Source organism: Sparus aurata, chromosome 24 (assembly GCF_900880675.1).
Source record: "Sparus aurata chromosome 24, fSpaAur1.1, whole genome shotgun sequence".
In the NCBI taxonomy this organism is placed as follows: domain Eukaryota; kingdom Metazoa; phylum Chordata; class Actinopteri; order Spariformes; family Sparidae; genus Sparus; species Sparus aurata.
The window spans coordinates 21,202,206-21,219,490 of NC_044210.1; the positions used below are offsets into that span (position 1 = coordinate 21,202,206).

The 17,285-nt window shown below is 44.1% G+C and overlaps 1 protein-coding gene across 3 annotated transcripts; it reads right to left on the bottom strand.

Annotated features, from left to right (window-relative positions):
• Positions 1-4,285: 4,285 nt before the first annotated feature.
• LOC115576641 (sorting nexin-9-like) lies at positions 4,286-15,858 on the bottom strand. 3 transcript variants are annotated; one of them, XM_030409207.1, is made up of 17 exons: positions 15,716-15,858; positions 14,465-14,551; positions 14,305-14,379; positions 13,612-13,723; positions 12,899-13,046; positions 10,293-10,377; positions 10,081-10,206; positions 9,806-9,923; positions 9,457-9,587; positions 9,253-9,356; positions 8,851-8,954; positions 8,647-8,724; positions 8,383-8,459; positions 8,035-8,124; positions 7,263-7,377; positions 5,820-5,911; positions 4,286-5,711 (listed from the first exon to the last, which is right to left on the bottom strand). In XM_030409207.1, exons 1-17 carry the CDS (start codon positions 15,725-15,727, stop codon positions 5,664-5,666), a joined length of 1,602 nt encoding a protein of 533 aa, XP_030265067.1. In that variant the 5' UTR covers positions 15,728-15,858; the 3' UTR covers positions 4,286-5,663. The 3 variants fall into 3 exon arrangements, 1 of the variants encoding a protein (XP_030265067.1); XR_003982900.1 differs by lacking the exon at positions 4,286-5,711 and adding an exon at positions 7,726-7,954 and having other exon boundaries at positions 5,893-5,911; XR_003982901.1 differs by lacking the exons at positions 4,286-5,711; positions 5,820-5,911 and adding an exon at positions 7,758-7,954.
• Positions 15,859-17,285: the final 1,427 nt, after the last annotated feature.

Here is a 17,285-nt window from a genome sequence, read left to right on the forward strand (position 1 = left end):
GGACTCTGTGCGCATGCTTGGCGTTGACCAGCGACAGCAGCTCGGTCTCTGTATACTTTAGGACCCTGACGTCCGTCTCGTGATGACGTCACACAGGTAAGCTCCCTGATATCCCATGTTTTCCTGTTGAATGTTTTTCCTTGAAAATCTTTGAAAATGTTTCCAAACTTTGTAATGTTGTTGGTGTTTCCATGACAACAGACAGGCACTTCCTCAGCTTGTTTTTCTGTTGTTTACAAACTGCTGCGCTGTGATTGGCTGACACACAAACTGTATAATAACTGAATAAAAGCATGAGATATTAAAAATACAACAACAACATTTCTTTGAAAGTCAGTTTTGAATAAAAATCTGGAAGTTCGAAATTCTCTTCTCTTGTAGCTGTCCTCAGAGATCAGTCAGTCACTTCCTGTGACGTCATAAATCCACGTCAAAAAGACACATTCAGAACTCCATTGAGAATCCTGATGTTTTTAAGTTTTCCTCAGCATTAAAGTAATCCAGTGATGTTGTCTGCATTAGGTCACTGCTAACAGGAAGTGCTAACAGCTACTTCAGCTCAACTGAATGGAGAACAACGGAGCACATGGTATAAATAGAAAAACATACAAACAAATCGATCCTATCTTGTGAACAAAGTTTCAGAAGAAGAAAAAAAAACCTCAAAGATGGAGATCATCTTCCTCCTCCTCATGATGATGATGATGATAATGATGATGATTTCATCCACAGTCGTCCCTCTACTTCCTGTCTATGGTCCCGCAGGAGGAAGTGATGTGTTTGTGGTGTCAGTGAGCCGTGAAGAGCAGGAAGAGGACTCTCTGTAGACCTGGATCAGCTCTGGATCAGGTCTGTATCCGGAAACACAGACCAGCTGGTTCAAACAAAAAGTGAAGTGGACTCTGAACGTTGGATCAACACATCTGATTGGCTGAAACGTGTCGTCAGGTGAGTGATCTGTGGTTGGGAGGTTCCTGCTGCTAGAAAAGCTGCGCCAGATAAAATGCAAAAACTCAAAATGTAAAAATACTCAATAATTAATGAGTTACTGGTCCAGGAGGGAGTCGGGTCTGAACCCGGACAGTAATCCACCTATCAGTGACCCCCGGAGATGAAGAGGGATGGCGCTCCCCCTCAAATCACCTGCAGTGTAAAATATTAATGGAACTGTGTAGAGTGCATACCTCCACAAAGGCCCAACTCGCACTCTCCCTTCTGTGTTTCTTTTCTGTGGTTCCCTTCTCTGTTGTTCCCCTGGATCCTCCCCTGGTTCCTCCTCTGAGTTTTTAAGCATTATATTAGTAAAATCATTTTGAGACCCACAGTTAGAACCTGCAGGCTCCTTCAGAACCTTTAACCTGACAGAGTCCATCAGAGTTTCTCATCGTGCTCCGGAGGGTCAGAGTTCACAGGACCGACCCACAGACGTAAACCCATCCACCCTGAGTTGTTGTTTAATTATGTATCGTGTCCTGTGATGTCATCAGCAGCAGGTCAATGTTTGAAAAGAGGTTTGATGACATCATCAATAATTAAAGGAGAAATAAGTGAACGTCTTCAATCAGGATTGGCAGGAGGGACTCCAGCCAATTAGAGTCTATTGATTAGTGTTGACCTCTGACCTTCTGGAGCGTCTCAGTCTCCTCCTGGTCGTATCTTCATGTCCCAGCATCAAGTCTAATTGTCTTATATTCTTGTTAATGTGATAAATGTTTTACTGACTTCTGATTGACTTTGTCTGGTTTAGTAAAATGTGTGTTGTTCCCTCTCTGTCGTCTGCAGGAACCCAGATGGAAAGTTTCCAGAGTTCCTGATGTTAAAGACGTCAGTCAGAAAACACCTGAGCAGGGGCCTCATTTATAAAACTGTGCATAGGATTGACGTCAAAATGTTGCGTACGCACGAAACAGAGAAACTGCATACGCACAAAAATATCCTGATTTATAAAACAGTGCGCACACACGTCCTACGCCGATTTCCCTTTATAAATCACACTCCACTCTAAATGTGGCGCACCTGTGTGCGGGTCATACCACGCCCACATTTGCCTATGAATATTCAGAGAAACGCCCCTAATTAATATTCATTCATGACTGAAAGCAGAGAGAAAGGCGAACGGGCCAACCGGAGCTCACCCCGCTGGATGAAAAACTGGCGGGGATGATCGGGGAATCCCTCCTGAGTGACGTGGTGATGGAGGTGGAGGGGGACACTGATGCCGGCCCAATTCATTCTCACTCGGTGCTCTTATAGCAACATGAGTGCAGTTAGTGGCACCGATTACATTTGGGAAACCGGACATTGCTGCAACTTGCGCATTTTTATTTGCCTGTTCACCGTATAAGGAAACTTTATACTGCTGCGACAAACCAATTATTCCACTTAAAGCGGGACCGGCACGGCGTGGTTTCTGCGGGTGCTCCTCTCTAACGCTGGGCCCAATACCGCACATAGATCCAAGAGGACAGCTCGTGGGAGTCGGAAACGGCTCATCAGCCACTCGTCACTGTTGGCCAGTGGATCTTGCTGGTCTCTGAAGTTCCGCTCCCTCCGTATCCTTCCGTTTGCCACATCCTCCAACAGTGCCAAAGCAGCCATTGTGCGCCATAACGCATAGTGAATACATGCCTTTATATACCATCTATTAGGTAATATCTGCTACACGTGTGAGAATTACCCTGATTGTATGGCAACAAAACACCCTGACTGACTAACAGTCCTTCAGACTAACATTGTAAGATAATTATAGTCTTTATCTGTATGGCAACAAAACACAGATAAACACACACACAATATATTAAACTGCATTCATATCAGTGTAAACGTAATTTGCTCTACTGTTTCCCATGTGCACTCAAGGGAGTATGTTTGTTTATTCATTGTAGAAATAGTTTTTTTAAATACATTTCTTGCAAATAAACTGTTCATATATGAGAGGTAATATTACTATTTATTTTACACGATCAGTATCAGTTTCACACAGTTTCTCCCGTTTCTCCTTACCCCAGTTATGTGCGTACGCATGGGTCAGAGTTTGCGTGGAGGACCGCACATTTTCCCGTCAAGTTCTTTTTTTATAAATCCCACGGTGTGCTTAGAGAGTTGCGTACGCCTTATTTTGTGCGTACGCAACGTTTATAAATGAGGCCCCTGGTCTGATCTGGTCTCCCGTGGTCTGACCTGGTCTGATCTGGTCTCCCGTGGTCTGACCTGGCCTGATCTGGTCTCACAGCTCTACTCTGCCTCCTCCTCACGGTCCTGACTGAGCGACATCATTACAGGTGTAATAGATTACTTTAATATTGAGGAGGTCTGATTTCCTCACTGCAGATAGGAGCTGCTAACAGCTCATTCAGCACACCGTGGACCTGGATCAGGTTTTAATGATCTCTGATTATTGATTAGCTGGTCTGGGATCAGTTCTCTCTGCTCTCAGATCACTTCAGGGTTTTGTTTTCTGTTTGTGAACATCCTGTTCCCCACTGATCTCAGCTCAGATCCTGATCTTGTCCACCAGCTGTTCTCTGATTGGCCTGGATCCTGCCACTCACACAGGAAACGCACATGTCCAGACAGGAAGTGGAGCTGTGAACAGCAGGAAGTCCGTCAGCTGCACCTGGATCAGATTATTTGACTGTTTTTGTTATTGTGTCATGGGTTCAAATGCTTCCTGTCTCGTCCTGAGAAAATAAAAGCTCTCACACACCTGACACTTCCTGTTCATCTGGCTTGAGACGTGTCGCTTTGTCATAATGAACGTCAGCAGTGTGTCGGTGTCCAGCTGCTCAGAAGGAGGAGAGACAGGAAGTGGAACAGGAAGTCCGACTTCAGACGAGTCCTGTTTGTTTCAAGTTAAAACTTCTCAACAGTCCTATTTTTTTACAGTGTATTACTTTTAACAGCATATCTTCTTATTTTAATTGTTTCATATTTTTCAGCGACCTGGGCCTAGGGGAAACCCTGGCGCAACATGAGAATGAGACTCCCCTCTTCCTGTTCCCCAAACACCACCAGCAGCGAGCGTTTTAACAGTTTTATTCAAAACAAAAGCATGTCCACAGTCGCACAAATGCCAGCAGTCTTGGACAGCAGAGGAGAGCCCACAGGAACTGGGCAGAGCCGGCCTTTAAACTCTTGTCTTCAGGCAGGAACCAATCAGCTCCCAGGGACAACCTACAGTCACAGACACACCTGCAACCAATCACACACACACACACACTCTCTCAGGTGAAGAGGGATTTTAAAAATAGACAAACATTTATGACCTCTAGGGTCATAACAAAAGTTGTTTTGAAAAAAAGATTTTATTATATAAAGTCACTGAATACTTTCCAGGTGTCCAGACTGAAGTCTGTGAATGCTTTTAGATGATTTCAGTGTTTGTCTGTTGGGCCGAGACACAATCTTATCACCAAACTTCAGTAAGTAATAAAAACAGTTAAAGTTTAAGTTAAATAATTCAGTACAGATTAATAAAGTTTTATCATGTTTGAATGTGTTGACGCTGCAGTTCAGTCACATGCCAGCAGGTGGCAGCATTACACTGACAGACTCACCTGCAGGTCATCAGGCGTTCATACAGGTGAACATCACAGCAGTGAACCAGTCAGTAAAACTGACTCACCAAACCAAACTCCATGCTAATATCTAAACACTTTATGTTTCTCAGTTCACTTGTTCAAACCTCGACCCTGCACAGCACGACTTCCCCAAAACAAAACATAAACTTGTATGTTTTTATCTGTAGCACTTACATCACAGCACTGATGATGATGATGATGATGTATTGAATTGAAGAGGAATGATTTAAACTATCTGGTCTTTAAATGGAGTTTGGTGTGAACTGTTTGTCTGTTTGCAGACAGAACTGACATAATAATAATAATAATAATAATAATAATAATAATAATCATCATCATCATCATCATCATCATCATACAACACAGTGATAGTTGAAGTCTGTATAAAATTAACATTTATTTTTTCACAGTCATATCAATCTTTCTTCTTCTTGTAATAAATTCATCAGTGAACTTTGTAAACAATAATTCTCCTCAGTGTGTGTGTGTGTGTGTGTCTCTCTCTCTTTTGTAAAATTACAATCTTTCATTCAAATATTGTGACAACTGTTTTAATAAAGTTAGAGTTAATCTCAAAATTGTGTTGGTTGGTGTGTTGTTGTGTTGGTTGGACTTCCAGGGGACTGCTGGGCCCTGGTGGAGGTATGCACTCTACTGATTGCCGTGTTAGTCTTCTTGTCATTTAGTTTTGTATTGAGAAATGATAATGAAAGTTCAGATTTGAAAGCATTTTTATAAACAATAACACACTCGTGATGTATAAGTTTGTGTATCTACTGATGTCATGGTCTATATGATTTATGATATGATTTAAATATAAATGTTACAGTGTGGTGAAACAAAGACGACTTATGTGCAACATACAGTGAAAACATGACGTTTATAACATGAGGCGTGTTTTTACATCATATACATAAACAACATATAAAATAAATCAGAGTTTAATGTGTAAAATCATCAGTTTATAACAAACATTAATAATTACTGGTTCATTAATATCAAACAAACTTTAAATCATTTGATTTTGTTAGAAATGTAACAGTGATGTCACCAATGATATCATCAGTGATGTCATCCTCTCCCTCACAGTGTGGCGAAGCGGCTCAGGGCTCCTCTCAGCTTATCAGCGATCTAACCAATCAGAGAGCAAAAGGGAGATGACATCACACACCTGATCAGCCGTCATCTCCCTCATCTGTTGGTATAAGGTCACCCGATGCTCCTCCCCCTCCCCCTCACCTGTTCATAGAAGGTCACCTGTTGCTGCAGGTACAGCTGCATCACTCTGTTGTAGTCATAGATACGGTTGCTATGGAAATGATTCATCTCAGCTGGAGGAGACAGGAGGATGTAATTATTACTTCTGCACAGTACTGTAGTATTGTGTGTACTGTGTGTACTGTGTGTACTGTTGTACTGTGTGTACTGTTGTACTGTGTGTACTGTACTACTGTGTGTACTGTTGTACTGTGTGTACTGTACTACTGTGTGTACTGTGCGTACTGTGTGTACTGTTGTACTGTGTGTACTGTACTACTGTGTGTACTGTTGTACTGTGTGTACTGTAGTACTGTGTGTACTGTGCGTACTGTGTGTACTGTAGTACTGTGTGTACTGTGTGTACTGTGTGTACTGTAGTACTGTGTGTACTGTTGTACTGTGTGTACTGTAGTACTGTGTGTACTGTGTGTACTGTAGTACTGTGTGTACTGTGTGTACTGTAGTACTGTGTGTACTGTTGTACTGTGTGTACTGTTGTACTGTGTGTACTGTGTGTACTGTAGTACTGTGTGTACTGTAGTACTGTGTGTACTGTTGTACTGTGTATACTGTGTGTACTGTAGTACTGTGTGTACTGTTGTACTGTGTGTACTGTGTGTACTGTAGTACTGTGTGTACTGTGTGTACTGTGTGTACTGTTGAACTGTGTGTACTGTGTGTACTGTAGTACTGTGTGTACTGTAGTACTGTGTGTACTGTTGTACTGTGTGTACTGTGTGTACTGTAGTACTGTTGTACTGTGTGTACTGTGTGTACTGTAGTACTGTGTGTACTGTAGTACTGTGTGTACTGTTGTACTGTGTGTACTGTGTGTACTGTAGTACTGTGTGTACTGTGTGTACTGTAGTACTGTGTGTACTGTGTGTACTGTAGTACTGTGTGTACTGTTGTACTGTGTGTACTGTAGTACTGTGTGTACTGTTGTACTGTGTGTACTGCAGTACTGTGTGTACTGTGTGTACTGTAGTACTGTGTGTACTGTGTGTACTGTGTGTACTGTAGTACTGTGTGTACTGTGTGTACTGTTGTACTGTGTGTAATGTGTGTACTGTAGTACTGTGTGTACTGTAGTACTGTGTGTACTGTGTGTACTGTTGTACTGTGCGTACTGTGCGTACTGTGTGTACTGTAGTACTGTGTGTACTGTTGTACTGTGTGTACTGTGTGTACTGTAGTACTGTGTGTACTGTGTGTACTGTGTGTACTGTTGTACTGTGTGTACTGTAGTACTGTGTGTACTGTGTGTACTGTAGTACTGTGTGTACTGTAGTACTGTGTGTACTGTGTGTACTGTAGTACTGTGTGTACTGTGTGTACTGTAGTACTGTGTGTACTGTAGTACTGTGTGTACTGTGTGTACTGTGTGTACTGTAGTACTGTGTGTACTGTGTGTACTGGTACCCTGCAGTGAGTAGCTCATGCAGCTGACTCGTTGGTTCATTAACTTTCTGTCATTGTTGGTGATTTTTCCTGCAGAAACCAGACGATCAGCTTCCTTCACCTTGTCGACTGCAGCCTGAATACACACACACACACACATAAAGGTGAGACTGCAGCCCCTTAGTGACATCACCATCATCTGAGCTGAAGCCCCGCCCCATCTTCATTAGACTTTGATGATCTGGATGAAAGAATAAATGATCTGATAATATTGTAGTATTGATCGGCCGTCCTCCGGCTGCTCTGCGTCTCCTGTGGACAGATAGCCAGACTTGTTGCTATAGTTAGTGCTAACAGATGCTATCAAGGGTCCAGTGAACATCTCTGGACTGGAGCCGGACGCAGCCAGTTACAGTGCCGAGGTGATTCATGGAGATCATCACAAACTCACTTTACACATTCTGATTTTACTGCACCGCTCTACCTGGTTGTCCAGGATCGGAGACACACTCACACCTGGACAAGTCACCGAGGGTGGTGACAGAGTCACTCGGGCGCTGTAATGTTCTGTTGGTCCGGTCATGATCACTGCCAGTCAGGAGCTGCCAGTCCGACCAGACTGGGTGGACCGCTGGCTTCTTGGCGGGCGGCGTGTGGCACATTCTGCACTATTGGCTACTGATGACAACTGACCTGCCATCAGCCCTGCTGCCCTTTTTACAGGAAACACGTGACTGAAGACAGTTTCATGGGAACATTAACAGAACTGCAGTGTGTATTAGTACTACAGTACCTTGTGTACGGCCATGATTTCTGGGAAACATCCCAGCAGGCCTTTGTATTCGTTGTTTGTCTCCAACAGGAAGTGAAGGTCTTTCTGAGGCTGGAGAAGGTCAAAGACCACCAGAGGTCAGACAAACACATGTTATTGTCACTGCAACACCACAAACACAACAAAACCACGATGACATGTAACAAATAAACACAATATTTCTGTGTTTGAATTAAAGAAGACGTTTCTGTATCATCATTGGAAATCAAAGATCAGAAACATTTTCCAGGTGATCACACGGACATCAGAGTACCAGAGTACCACGGTGATGCATCACGGTACCAGAGTATTGTTACTGGATGTGTGTACCTGCTGTGCGACTATCTCTGCGATCTCCTCGTAGGTCTGTCCAGCAGCGGTCAGCGCGTCCGTCAGCGTCTCCTCTCCTACAGCACAAACATCATCATCACAACATAAACTGCAGCAGATCAGCAGGGGATTCATGTTCTGAAGACACAGATCTGACTCAAGGTCAGCTGATGCCTTCAAGGACACTTTGAGAGTCTGATCTGATCAGAAGCTTCATTTAAGTAACTCCTCCCTCCTCATCTCCTTGTCTCCTTGTCTCCTTACCTGGATATCTGCTGCTGATGAAAACAGTCGACAGGTTCCTGAAGGCTCGACCAATCCGCTCATACTCTTTAGGCAGCGCTGCTCACACACACACACACACAGAGTACACAAAATTACAGTATATGTATTACACATACATATATATGTGTGTGTGTATATATATATGTATATGTATGCCTGTATATTGTGTGTGTGTTTACTGACGTCCGGTGCAGCGTTTCCAGTGTGTGTTTCCAACGTTCAGCAGCTCTCTGACTCCGTCGTCCATTGATTTAGTGAAGCGACTGTAGTGTTCACACTTCTGTTCACTAACACACGCGCACACACACACACACACACACAGTGAAAACACAGGCTTCTTCTCCTCTACACATTTATGGTTTTGAGTAACTTTACAGACGATCACAGGTGAAAGCTATCTGGTGCCTGACAGACAAACCCAGGGGTCACAATCACTGCTCCTGCTCATTAAACACGACTGGAGACAAATTATTTGACCGGATCAACATTTTTCTGGAGCCTGATCTGGATTCTGGCAGCAGACGGTCAGAGGATGGTGGTCCAGAGATTTCTTGGTATTTCAATGAGAGACAATTAGTAACCTACACCTCAGCAGTGTCGAGCTCTGCAGCTTCCGGTTCAAGGAGACTGAAGATCATTGGTCCCACCGTCTCATCTTTCTCTGCCTTCCTCTTCCCTGCTTTCCAATCCTGAAATATCAAAACACTGCTTCAGCCATCAGGACAACGCTACCACACCTCCCCACAGCTGATTGGCTGAAACATCTACAGGGGGCAGGGTTCAACCTGCCTTCTCGTCTCTGTAGGTGAGGAAGAGCTGGAAGACTTCGCTCTGTGAGACGACAGGGTGACGACACATCCGAGTCATCCAAGCCTGCAGCTGCTCCATCCTCATCCTGATGAAGTCCTCCTCAAACCGGCCTGAAAGAACAGGTAAAACTCAAACACATGCAGGTCAGAGGTCACACCTGAGCCTGGTGATATCAGACTTTTCAGTCATCATATTTATAAGTCATACAGGGTGTGCAGGTGTTTCAGGGTGTAAAAGTATTTCAGGGTGTGCAAGTGTTTCAGGGTGTGCAGGTGTTTCATGGTGGGCAGGTGTTTCATGGTGGGCAGGTGTGGTTGTCATGACTCACCTGTCACCTGTTTGTCGGGCAGTGAGGGGATAGGCAGAGCCGAGCCAAACTTCTCCAGCAGACGCTCATACAGCCAATCAAAGTGTTTGTAGCGATGATTGACAGGTCTGTTGGTCGTCTGGAGGAAGACGGTCAAGGGTCAGAAAGCATTTACTCCTGTGTACTCATGTGTACCACTGTGGACTCCTGGGTACTCCTGTGTACCCCTGTGTACTTCTGTGTACCCCTGTGTACTCCTGTGTACTGCTGTGTACTGCTGTGTACTGTATACTCACGTTGGGAGTGATCTGGTACTCGATGAAGCTCTTCAGTCCATACAGTTTGGATTCTTTCTTTGGATCAGCAATGACACAGTCCAGAGGAGCCAATGGGTACAGCCAGACTGGACCCACCTCTCCCATCTGATTGGAAGATGAGCAAAAGCCAATCAGAGCACAGTGATCGACAGCACAGTTTAATACAGTGATTAATAAAGTTGATGACTCACGTAAACGGGAAGTCTGTCTCTGCTGTTAGCTGGAGGTTTGGCAAGCAAGAAGACTTCTGGACTCGGACCTTTGGAGAATGGAAACCTGAGAACATACAAGCCCACTGTGATCTGCCAGGATCTACTGATCCACTGATAGCCACTAAAAACTGCAGTGATCTACTGTGATCTACTGATAGCTACTGAAATCTACTGTGATCCACTGAAATCTACAGTGATCGACAGTAATCTACTGTGATGCTTTGATAGTGGTGAGTTGTTAGTGGTGAGTTGTGTTCACTTTACAATAGAAATCCGGCTGAGCTAGCAGATGTTTGATGCCTCAAATTATGTGCTGGGACCCTATTTGTACTGTTGCTGAAGTTTGGTGCTGTTCTGAGCATTATATGTGGCTTTTTGATGGCGGTTTCTTGGTGGAGGCATAGACTGCAGTGTATTGTTATCGTGTGGTCTTTTCTGAGGTTGCTAAAACTACATAAGCTAGTGGTCTGCAAACTTGATCTCTCGAAGGGGGGTCTTACTCTGTGTCACGGTGTGTTAGACAATGGATAAAACTTACACCGGAATATCCATTTAATAGTGATCTACTGATCTACTGATCTACTCCTCCTTGAACCGGCACCTTATCGTGGTGGAGGGGTTTGAGCACCTGAATGATCCTAGGAGCTATGTTGTCTGGGGCTTAATGCCCCTGATAGGGTCTCCCAAGGCAAACAGGTCCTAAGTGACGGGTCAGACTAAAGCCTGGTTTATGCTTCTGCGTCGCGGCGACGGCGTAGCTACGTCGTCGACCCTACGCTGTCATTGAGCATTCGAAGTTCTGCGTTGAGGGAACGCGTTGTTCTGCAATCCACCGCCAAGCCGCTAGGGGGGTGTGGCTGTGTCTTTGTTTGGATTCAGGGGGGGTTCATATCGGATTCCTTGGTTTTCTTCCGGTCAGACAGTGCACAATGGCAACTGAGATTGCCATTTGGCAATCCTTGTAATGTCTTGAAGACGAGTTGTAAAGGTGGTCATATTTTCTGACCTCATCGATAATTCTCTCGTCTGCCTGGTCCATTTTTTCCGTGCCGCTCGTACCACAAAAACTTTAAAAATGGCGGTGTTGTTATACTGTTGACCGGAAAAGCAACTGCCGGAAATGACGTTCTGAGCGGACCAATCACAGTCCTTGCCGTTCGCGTCTCGACGCGTCGACTTGACACGTAGTCAGGATTTTTTTGGAGGCGCACACCAGGCTACGGCGTAGGGTCCGCGTCGACGACGTAGCTACGCCGTCGCCGCGACGCAGAAGCATATATCAGGCTTAAGAGCGGTTCCAAAGCCCCTAATGAAGAAGTTAAGATCGAGGAAGTGTAAGTCGCCTGCAATGGCGTCACCGGGGCCCCACCCTGGAGCCAGGCCTGGGGTTGGGGCTTGCAGGCGAGTGCCTAGTGGCCGGGTCTTTGCCCACGGGACCTGGCCAGGTGCAGCCCGAACGAGCGATGTGGCCCGCCCTCCAGTAGGCTCACCACCCGCAGGAGGGTTCAGAAGGGGCCGATGCAGTGTGATTTGGGTGGCAGTCGTGGGCAGGGGCCCCGACGACCCAATCCTTGGACGGTGGCTCTAGCCATGGGGACATGGAATGTCACCTCGCTGGGGGGAAAGAGCCTGAGCTAGTGCGGGAGGTTGAGCAGTACCAGCTAGAGATAGTCGGGCTCACCTCCACGCACGGTCTGGGCTCTGGAACCCAACTCCAATGATGTTGTCTTGTTGGCTCCTTCGAGCCAGGACCTCCAGCATGTCCTGGGGCGGTTTGCAGTCGAGTGTGAAGTGGCTGGGATGAGAATCAGCACCTCCAAGTCCTCGACCGGAAAAAGGTGGTTTGCTCCCTCCGGGTTGGGGGAGAGCTCCTGCCTCAAGTGGAGGAGTTGGGGTCTTGTTCACGAGTGAGGAAAGGATGGAGCGTGAGATTGACAGGTGGATCGGTACAGCGGCCGCAGTAATGCAGCCGTTGTACTGGTCTGCCGAAAGGCAAAGCTCTTGATTTACTGGTCAATCTACGTTCCTACACTCACCTAGGGTCATGACCAAAAGAATGAGATCCCGGATACAAGCGGCCGAAAAGAGTTTCCTCCACAGGGTGGCGGGTTAGGGTTAGGGTTAGGGCAATCCCTTAGAAATAGGGTGAGGAGCTCTGTCACCCGGGAGGAGCTCGGAGTAGAGCCGCTGCTCCTCCACATCGAGAGGAGCCAGCTGAGGTGGCTCGGGCATCTATTGCGGATGCCCCCAGGACGCCTCCCTCGGGAGGTGTTCCTGGCATGTCCCGCCGGGAGGAGACCCCGAGGACCCCCAGGACACGCTGGAGTGACTAAGTTGCTCGGCTGGCCTGGGAACGCCTTGGGATCCTCTCAGAAGAGCTGGAGGAAGTGTCCGGGGAGAGGGAAGTCTGGGTGTCCCTGCTCAGGCACCTACCCCCGCGACCCGGCCCCGGATAATGCGGAAGAAGATGGATAGATGGATGGATAGTGATCTACTGCGATTCACTAATATCTACTGAGATATCTATGGGCTCTAAGAGCATAGAACACTACTTGAATCTGCTGGGTGATCTACTGATGTTTTACTTGTTAAGGGAGATCTTCACGGAGGGACCGTGGGTGCTCTGTCCTGAAGCTCCACCCTCCTCATTCACCTGATCATCACCACGGTAACCGCCCACTGATTGGTCATCCCAGTCGTCATCCCACTCACCGTCATCATCCTCGATAGCGGCTGGAGACAGGAAACTTAGACTTAGACTAAGACAACTTTATTCATCCTTTTGGGAGGTTCCCTCAAGGAAATTGAAGCTCTATGTCACACACAGCACTGGTACCAAGGTACCCGACACCCATATAAAGATAGAAAACCAAATACAATACATATATATATATATATATATATATATATATATATATATATATATATATATATATTTATATTCTTACAGTGTTATTTTATATTTATTTACTTAAATGTATATTTACATGTATATTTTGAATGTATATATGTATATTTCTTGCATATTTATATATATATATATATGTATATTTATATATACATACATATATATATATACATACATGTATGTATACATTTAGAACTGTACAGCAGAAACAGATCTCTGTCAGACATTTCATCTTTAATTAAAGCATCTGACCACAGCAGCTGATCACAGAACCACCACCAGAGGACGAAAGCATCACGTCTCTCTGTTTGCAACTTCTGTACCATGTGGCACATTAAAAACATAAATATATAACTTATTTATACACAAACACTAAGTAGAATGTGTTACCTGCTGTGTGCGTATATCCCTGACTGTTCCATCCTTCTGTTGGGTCACTGACATGGGCGCCACCCCCCACACAGGAGTCTCCACCTCCTCCACCACCAACACCTCTGCCAACCTGAAACACAACACCGAAATCAACATCATAGTGGTAACGTAGTAACACCTCTACACTGAACTATACTGGTTTCCTGTCTCTCTGTGGTTGTTTTAAGTCTCTGTGGTCGTTTTGAGTCTCTGTGTTTGTTTTGAGTCTCTCTGTGGTTGTTTTGAGTCTCTGTGGTTGTTTTGGGTCACTGTGTTTGTTTTGAGTCTCTCTATGGTTGTTTTGAGTCTCTATGGTTGTTTTAAGTCTCTATGGTTGTTTTGAGTCTCTCCGTGGTTGTTTTAAGTCTCTGTGGTTGTTTTGAGTTTTGAGTCTCTCTGTGGTTGTTTTGAGTCTCTTTGTGGTTGTTTTGTCTCTCTGTGGTGGTTTTGTCTCTCTGCGGTTGTTTTGAGTCTCTCTGTGGTTGTTTTGTCTCTCTGCGGTTGTTTTGAGTCTCTCTGTGGTTGTTTTGTCTCTCTGTGGTTGTTTTGGGTCTCTGTGTTTGTTTTGTGTCTCTCTGTGGTTGTTTAGAGTCTCTGTGGTTGTTTTGTGTCTCTCTGTGGTTGTTTTGAGTCTCTCTGTGGTTGTTTTTGTGAGAGAAACTCGACGCTAACCTGTAAATATCCCTCAGGCACCAGTCCAGTTTGTCCGCTGGAGTTCTGGGCTTCGATCCAGCCACCCCCAACAGTCTGCAAAGACAAACACACAGTCAGAATGTGTCATATGCATATATATGTTGTGTGTGTGTGTGTGTGTGTGTGTGTGAGTGTGTACTTGGTCGAGCACAGTGACTGTCTCTCCCCGTCTGACCGACAGCTCGTTGTTTCCTGGTTCAGCTGTGAAGTCGTACAGAACCTCAGCCTGGAGCACAACAAACAAACAAACAGACAAACAAACAAACAAACAAAGTTTGTCTTCAGGGGAAAGTGTGTGTGTGTGTGTGTGTGTGTGTGTGTGTGTGTGAGTGTGTGTGTGTGTGTGCGTGTGTGTGTGTGTGTGTGTGTGAGTGTGTGTGCGTCTATGCGTGTGTGTATGTGAGAGGAAAGGTCTGGTTATCAGTGAAGCTTCATAAAGTCAGTGGACTTCCTGTCGGACCAGAACCGCTCCGTCAACAACTTCAGGCTCTTTCCTGCAGCGTTCCCGTGACTCTCTCTGCTGGACGAGTCCTGCAGAAACCTGATGGTTCTGTTTCCACCACAACACTGTAGCATTTCACTGTCACAGTCCTTCAGACCTTTTATCTCCAATACACATTTTACCTAAATGTTTGTTTTTGTGTTTACAATTTTTGTTCTTGTACTTTTTCAGCCTTGTTCACACCTTAACAACATAACATCACTTCTGTTTCTCTTTGTATAACTCAGTTTCCCTTCAGTTGTCTTCTTGCTGGTTTTTCCTACTCTTCTTTGGTATTCTAATGTTGTTTAGAAAATCTTTATAACACAACCTGTTAAATGTTGAAACATTTGTCTGTATTAAAAGTTAATAATAAATAATATTCTTGGTGTTTCTGATCTTTGCTCTCACAGATGTTTTTCAATATTCCCACCAAAGTTTTTCAGTATTTCAGTGCGTGTTAGCGTGTTAGCAAATCCATGACAGCTCAGGAGAATGTTTTCAACATCTGTTTAATAGTTTAACAATAGCTCCAAACGTCTGCATTAGAAAACTATTTTAATATTAATATTTGACAGACACCAGACGCCTGCAGAATTTGACATGTTTTCTCACGTTTGTGTTTTTTTTTAAAATTTTTTTATCCAGTTTCTCTATGTTTTTGTTTCGTCTGTCCTTCACGAGACTGGAGTTTAATTTTCCGGCACAGATGTTCAGTCACTCTGATGTTTCAGTCTCCGCTCGTCACCTTCTCTCTGAACCTTCACTGACTGTGAATTGACTCATTTCTCTATGAAGTTCCTGCAGAGACTCGCAGCAGCTCTGCGGTCTGATGTCGTAAAGCAGCAGCAGCAGCAGCAGCAGGTGAGAAGTCACAGGTCACCGTCAGTCACAGGTGAGCTGTCTTACCTTCAGAGCCATGATGACGTCAGCAGCAGCTTCTTCTTCGTGTGTTTTCGGATCAAAGTTTCATGTTTTATGTCAGCTGCTCGGCGATCGAGCCGCAACTTCTTCTGCGTCAAGTTCCAACCAACACTCACACATCCCACTTCCTGTGCAGGATTTCACAGTAAAAGCTCATCAGTAATTTCTAAGCTATTTTTAAACGTTTTGCTCCAAAATCCAAAACACTTTAAACATTGTTAATTTTTGTCACAGTGTCAACCACAACAGAGTCTGTACCACAGAGGACAACACAAGATAAATATCAATTAAAAAAACAACAATGTCACGACAACATTTATAAAACGACAGTAAACCTCAGGTCACAGTTCAAGTAGTAAAAATAATACTGTGCAGTTATTGATGAACTAGTACTGACTGAGCACATGTGCTGTGATAAATATTTGATCACAGTAAAAATAAACATGCCCATCAACGCTGTTACGGTGCTCTTATTTTGGTAGTACACTGGTCAGTTTCCTCCATATCAACGTTTTGAATAGAAAACTTGACACAGAGTGACGTCAGACACCCGGAACAGCTGGGCAGTGTCTCCACACGGGCTGACGTCATTTCCTGAACACTCCAGTTACACACAATACACTGTTAAAACACAAGACTACACTGTAAAAATAAAAATACAATCTGTCACGTAGAACACATATTATCCAGCACACTGTGAAAATAATACATTTCACTGTAAAAACATAACAATAATATGACTACACTGTAAAAAAAAATATGTACAGTTAAACTGTAAAACTGATCACAATAACACGCACTTTAACATGATGAAACATCCAAAACTGTCTATTCTTAATTTAAATCAACATCAAGTTGTTGTCATGTTGTGTTGACAGATTAAAATTACTGTATTATTTAAAAATTGTTTAATGATTAAAACTAAAAATAATGAAGAACAGTTCAAACAGCACTTACACTGAAACACAAATTATTTACTTATTTTATTTTATAATGACTTTTTAATGACTCATGGATTGTTTCATTTCTGTCACCTGCCCTCCACTTTCAGGGTGGGCTCACCTGTTTGTCCAACACGCCCACCTGCTGCTGCCTTCAGGTCCCATCAGGAAAAATCGGACAAATCTGCCTTTGTGTTTTACTTCACTTAGGTGTTTTCACCTGTGTCACTGCGAGTGTGTCCACATTGTCTGATCAAAAGCTCCGTCCTGTCAGGTGTTTTGCAATCGATGAATACCACAGAATTAACAACCCTAACACTCTGTTAAACACAAATGCATTCAACTAATAGTTAAAAATGTATTTATTTATTTATGTTGTTTATTTCGGGCATGTCAATTCATAAACATCACATTTCATCATTGTTCAAATAATACAATACACATGGCCGAAAGGAAAAAGCGGGAGAAGCCAAAGCTTATCAAAATGATAACTTTAACTGAATATGTACCTGTTCCTTCATGAACAAATATGTTTTAAATATGTCTCTTCCTCCAGCAGCAGAATAGAGAAAAAAACAGTTCATGTCATATAAGAAAACTTTCATTATCAATAA

Excerpts from the sequence above, each read along its gene's own strand:
- LOC115576641 (XM_030409207.1), bottom strand. Across the intron at positions 13,724-14,304 it reads TGCCTGAGGGATATTTACAG|GTTGGCAGAGGTGTTGGTGG; the intron begins GTTAGCGTCGAG and ends GTTGTGTTTCAG. Across the intron at positions 9,357-9,456 it reads TCACCTACAGAGACGAGAAG|GATTGGAAAGCAGGGAAGAG; the intron begins GCAGGTTGAACC and ends TTGATATTTCAG.